Raw genomic sequence first — 2,163 nt, forward strand, 5'->3', positions numbered from 1 at the left:
GAACAAGTCACATCACTTCATTGGCCTGAATGTCCCTAATACTGAACTCCAGAACCAAGAGTAGTTCACCCGACAACAGAACCCCGCCTCTCAAACATGACAGGTGCAGAACCAGTTGAAGTCGGCTCAGTCTCAAGCTCAGGCCCGTCAGAACCAGATCCAGCAGATCCAGAGGGAGCTCCAGCAGGCGAAAGAAGCGCTCCAGCAGAACCTCACCAGTCAGAAAGAGCTGCAACAGACCAGCCAACACAGCCACAACCAGGAGGTCGGCAATCTCAAGGCTTCCCTGAGCCAAGCGGAGGACAAGGTGAGGACGCTTCTGTCTCTTAGTTTAACACTTCAGCTCCTTTCACACTTTCTTCTTTTCCTCTCTGGCTGTTCTCAGCGGTTTGGAGTGAGTGAGGCTCAACTAAAGGAAAAGGGACGTGTGGGTTGATCAGGTTCGATTAACAACCTACCAACTCCGACTCTGATTCAAACAAGTGTTACTCTCTAAATAAAGAATACCCAAAGTTTAAACTTTAAGACTTTAAGGTGTATTTGACCTTTGACCTGGTGAGATTGTTGAATGAAAGAAAACCGCAGCGTCTGTAGAGATGGAAACTAAAATGATCTGCTGATGCACGAATCTCCACCGATTCATTTTCCAGATTGAATATTTCATAGTTAAAAACTGAGACTCACTCACAGTGACATCGCTGACATGCTGATAAGAACGTAAAATGTTTGACATGTTCACCATCCTAGCTTTATGTGTTACCATGGAAACTGCCGTCGAGCTGGTTTTGAGGAGGTGTTTGTCTGTAGCATTTAAATATACAGTCATGAAACTTTATCTGCGCTTGCCTCCCAACAGGTGACTGAGCTCCAGGGACAGCTGGACAACCTGCAGAAGGTTGGGAAAAACTTTACCCAGTATTTGCTTTTAACTAGAAATAGAGTATAGTGTGTTAATAAATCAGTACTTAAAGATAGGACATTGGTTTATTTAATTTATGGATATATGTACAAGTTAAGTAAGAGTTTGATAATGTTGCTATTCAGACTGATTTTTGAATTTAACTGAATTAGTGATTGAACTAAATACAATCTGTAATTTCTTTTAAATTGCTCTTATCCATTTCCTCCTCCTTCCTTCTACTTCTCTTTATTATTACCCTGTATTCATATCACCTGCCATTCGCTCTGAAAATGTCTAATCATTCCTCTTTATCAGACGGTCGGCGAGCGTGAAGCAGACGTCAAGCACCTGCAGGAGCAGCTAACTGAAGCTAACCAGGCTAATGAAGCTAGCCGTGCCACACAGGCCGTGAGTTCTCAGTCCATCCAGGCCAGTGATGCTAACGCTGCTAGTGAAGCTAACCAGGCACAACAAGAGGAGCTGGCTAAACTCAGACAAGAGGTAAAATCCTGATCTAACTGTTTATTGACATCCATACTTATTTGCTAACTAACGGTACACAATGTGGGTTTGATTTATCCTGTATCAACTAACATGAATAAATCCTAAAATACAAGTAAAGACTTTTGTGGCTTCGGCTGTTGAGTTAATTTAAAGTTAATAAGTGAATAAAATGGACTTAAACTAATGAGTTTCTTTACTTCAACCATGAAATGAAAGATTAAAATGTATTTTAAGAGAGTTACAAGAAATAAATTCACACAAGATAAACCAACTAAGACAACTGTCACAGAGAGTATACACAATATCCAAACAATAAGAGTACAGATAAAAACCATTCAAGATGCCAAGACTAAACAACAACAAATTTAAAAGCAGATGTGCCTAGTATTGAACCCTGTGGCACACACTGCAGTGTAGAGAGGGAGGAAGACAAACACCCAACAAACTGGACATATTGAGTTTTTGCTGATGAGTAATTTGTAAACCAGTTAACGACATTGTGAAGTCTGCGAGAGAATCAATAAATAAGTAAGTCTATTAGTGTCATTCAGTTTAAAAGCACTTGAACAGCAGCAGCTACAGTTCTGTTGTTTCCCTGCAGCTGTTGGAGAGCAAGAACCGAGAGGAGCAGCTGAAACAGCAGATGGCTGACAAAGAGGAAAAGACCAAGAAGGCCTTCATGGGAGCGAAGACCAAAATCAACCAACTGAACAGTCAGTTTCACCTGCACTTTACACACACACACACACACACACACA

At 41.3% G+C, this 2,163-nt stretch overlaps 1 protein-coding gene across 1 annotated transcript in view; it reads left to right on the plus strand.

The window, feature by feature from the left end:
- Window positions 1–2,163, plus strand: part of LOC111653432 (nucleoprotein TPR-like) — a 22,835-nt gene that overhangs the window by 14,164 nt on the left and 6,508 nt on the right. The window contains exons 33-36 of the mRNA XM_087173418.1: window positions 104–307; window positions 857–895; window positions 1,217–1,402; window positions 2,007–2,137. Of these exons, the coding sequence (XP_087029544.1) occupies window positions 104–307; window positions 857–895; window positions 1,217–1,402; window positions 2,007–2,137 (560 nt within the window). The remainder of the gene's footprint in view (window positions 1–103; window positions 308–856; window positions 896–1,216; window positions 1,403–2,006; window positions 2,138–2,163) is intronic.

The sequence above is a fragment of the Seriola lalandi genome, unplaced genomic scaffold (assembly GCF_002814215.2).
Source record: "Seriola lalandi dorsalis isolate HSWRI2012SDOR001 ecotype SW California unplaced genomic scaffold, Sedor1 jcf7180002054208, whole genome shotgun sequence".
Classification (NCBI taxonomy): domain Eukaryota; kingdom Metazoa; phylum Chordata; class Actinopteri; order Carangiformes; family Carangidae; genus Seriola; species Seriola lalandi.